This window comes from Apis dorsata, unplaced genomic scaffold, assembly GCF_000469605.1.
Source record: "Apis dorsata unplaced genomic scaffold, Apis dorsata 1.3 scaffold_946, whole genome shotgun sequence".
NCBI classification, from domain to species: Eukaryota; Metazoa; Arthropoda; class Insecta; order Hymenoptera; family Apidae; genus Apis; species Apis dorsata.
Window position 1 is genome coordinate 155,891 of NW_006264055.1, and position 3,734 is coordinate 159,624.

At 32.2% G+C, this 3,734-nt stretch overlaps 1 protein-coding gene across 2 annotated transcripts in view; it reads right to left on the minus strand.

The window, feature by feature from the left end:
- LOC102672464 (nanos homolog 1) overlaps positions 1-684 on the minus strand; it is a 3,510-nt gene extending 2,826 nt beyond the window's left edge. The window contains exon 1 of one of the 2 annotated variants that reach the window (XM_006623780.2): positions 256-684. In XM_006623780.2, coding sequence (XP_006623843.1) covers positions 256-397 — 142 coding nt within the window. In that variant the 5' untranslated portion in view covers positions 398-684. The remainder of the gene's footprint in view (positions 1-255) is intronic. The other variant, XM_031514264.1, reaches the window with a different exon arrangement.
- Positions 685-3,734: the final 3,050 nt, after the last annotated feature.

Consider the following 3,734-nt stretch of genomic DNA (forward strand, 5'->3'; position numbering starts at 1 on the left):
TTTTTTTTTTCATAATCGTTTACGACGCAAAAAGATTACGTTACGTCATATAACCTATGTTATGCGATCTACATAATTCGAAAATTTATAAATGCAAAAATTCGAAAATGTAATAAAAAATGTCTTATCGATTTTTTACATATCTAACGTATCAAAATCAATGAAGCGCGTCTCATTTCAATAGATTTTTATCATCGATATTATTGTTTAATAAATTTTCCAACAAATTCTATACTTTTAAATAAATTGACTTACCATTTGGAACAGATGTGTTTTCTGTCTCGATCGAAAAATTGACAAATAATCTCTTGATCTCTTCTTCGAGGCTAGTGTTGAACGGATAAAAGAAGTTCGACACCTGTGGCATCGGAAGTTTTTGCATGAGCGAGACATGCATCGCGAACAATAAACAGAAATTACGATAAGAAACGAATAAGAAAGAAAACTGACAAAATCGCGTACACGCAACTTTTTTACGAGAAGATGGAAGACGAAAGATCGCGAATAACGATAAACGAGAGACGTCTCGATCCACCACAGTCGAGTTTCGAAATTCAACTGCCGAGTGCCAAGCTAGGATGTCACTTTAGCGTAACCAACGATCGCGAAGAAAGGATCTGATGGTGGGGATGATGCCTCCATACTTGAATCCGTATTTCGTATATTCAAGTACTTATATATTACATATTCCTGTAAAAAAATTATAATAATTGTATATGTAAAAATATACAATTTAATTATTAATCTATGATCGATCTATAACATGAATTTGAAATTAATATAATTCAATGATGGAAAAGGAAGGCGTGAAATATGAAACTGTATATTTTGTTGGTACTTAAAAAAAATATGATTTAACGTTGTTGAATTTTCAAACGGTTTTATTGAGTTTTTATTAAAAATTGTTGATGAAATTTTTGAAATGTAATATTCGGACAAAAGAGCGAATTGAGATGAAACGAATGCCGTATCGAGATGTTTGTATTTCCTGGACGGCTCGGAAAGGTCGAATCGCTTTGATCTCGCCGCGAGACGACAGTGACGTTAAATTGTAATTTAAATCCACAGACATTATGCCAGGCTACGAAAGAAGACACAGTTTTTCACTCATTTATTTTTAATATCAATATGTATATCAGTTATATAAAAATACTGGAAAACGATCGTTCGCATTGCGGTACTTTTTTAACGATCTGCGTGTACTTTAATGGTAATTAATGGTTCGCTTGCGGCAACTGGTTTCGATCGATGAATCGAAATCGTATCTTTTTTGGTGAAAAAAGAGACAAATGAATATTCGCTAATCTTCATCTTTATTGTTACTGTGTAAATATGTAGGCACTGAACAAATAATGTTTCATAATTTGTTTACAAACATTTACATTTACTGATCTTCTTTTTTGTTCAATCATTGAATATTCTCTGCGAGCAGCTTGGCCACATTAGCCAAGACCGCTTTTAATCCATCTGCTCGACCTTTTTAACATCCTTACGCGTAAATATCATTATCGTCTTTCAGCATTGTATGCGCTCGACCCAATTTCTAATTACGATCTCAATATTTTATCAATATATATATATATATAATATATATATTTATATATATATTTATTTTATTTTGTTATGTATATTTTAATCTCTATCCGCTAATATAATGTTTTTCTAGTCTAAAAATTACCACGATTATTAAAGATAATATATACTTCTGGGAAATTATAATTAAAATAATAGTAAATATAATAATATGTCAAACATATATGTCCCGTGTTCGTGTATGAGTGTAAAAAAGAGAAAAAGAGATAAAACGATAAAGGAAGAGGGAGAAAAAGTGAGAAAGATGGATGGAAAGAACAATGAAAGAAAAACAATGAAAGGAATAAAACAGGACGCGGTTCGTGAGGAAAAAAAATTACAGATAAACACAAATTCTAAACTTTGGCTAATGAGAAACAATATTCCACAGAAGCGAGAACGCGACGTCGTTCCATCGATCGATCAGTGCCCGTTATCGCATCTTTCGATGATTTTCAAAACGTGTTATGTTATTAAGTAAATAAACGAGAATTAAAATTTTAAAAATAAAATAGAAATTGAGATTGAAAGAGAGAAAGACAGAGAAAGAGAGAAAGAGGAAAATAGAGAGAAAAGTAAAAGGAGACGAATAGGCAGTGGAAGAGGAAGTTTTCTGTACGAAACGGATGCGATACGAATGCGCATGCGTGTAATGCTTGCGTGTATGTGTACGCAATGATCATGCATATGATGATTTACCATCGGTAAAAGAGAGAAAGAAAAAAAAAAGAAAATTCTAATTTTGTTTCGTTTTGTTCTTTTTTTTTTTTTTTTTTTACTTTTCATTTCTCACGGACAGCGGAAAGAGAGAAAGAACGAGAACGCAGAACTGAGGGGTTTCGAATTGTTTTTATCGTCTAACCGTTTCAGCCTTTTTCTTCGTGTCTCAAGTATAAAATTAAATGGGCGATAAAGCCTTCGTGTAAAACTATACTCATATACTTTGTTCTCTCTATTGTGCTCAAGTGTAACAACCTTTTTTTTTTTTTTTTTTTTTTTCTACCGGGGGGTTTTTTTTTTTTTTGTTTAAATTCGGGTTTTTTTTTTTTTTGTTTAAATTCGGGTTTTTTTTTTTTTTGTTTAAATTCGGGTTTTTTTTTTTTTTGTTTAAATTCGGGTTTTTTTTTTTTTTGTTTAAATTCGGGTTTTTTTTTTTTTTGTTTAAATTCGGGTTTTTTTTTTTTTTGTTTAAATTCGGGTTTTTTTTTTTTTTTTTTTTTTTGCTATACATGCGTGTTTTATTATATTTTGTTTTTTCTTCGTACTTTCCTGTATATTACGTATACACTCGGAAATTCTCGAGTATTGAAAATTGACAGAGACTCGATTACGTTGTTATACATGAGACACTGATAACGGCGATGCTGTTCTCTTAACAACGAAATGTAACGCTGATTAATTTAACCGACGATCATTATTTTTTTAATACGCATTTTAATCGCCGATTAGGGTTTCTCATATTTCTTTTTCCCCGACTTCCATTATTTTTTTTGTTTTTTTATTTTCCATTTCTCCTATCGCGTTTGTATTTTGTAGTAATTTTAAGTGATCTTCGTACGTCGATGTCGCGGTGGTCCGTTTTGGAATAGCTATATAATTATTATAAATATATTCATATGTGTATGTGTCTCTGCGTGCGCGTCCGTGCATGCGCACGCGTACACGCTTATCCTGCGTGCGAATGCACACGCGCGTACACGTATACAATAGGTCCATGCGTTTTTTTTTTTTTTAAATCTTTTGTAATGCGCGTGTAATGCAATGTATGTGACAGTGACATAGTGTATACTAGGAATGTACATAGTGTACGTAGATATAATTAAGTTGTGTATAAAACGATGATACATACTATATTCATTACTCGTTTATATCAAACGACACATAATTATGATATCAATTTTTTTAGTCTCATTGTACGATGCACACGGCGATCGGGCATCGTTCGCCAATAATAGGCTAGTCTTGTCCCGTCTTCCCATACAATGTCGATGTAGTCCGGCGATCTTGTTACGGTCACAAGGTCGCGCGGCATGAGATTATCATTACAAGAACTTCCAAATGAATGGCCATCAGTCTTTGAGACGTACGGTTTGGCATACGCGCGATCTCTTCGTTTAATAAAAAAAAAAAAAAAAAAAAAAAAAAAAAAAAAAAGAAAAAAA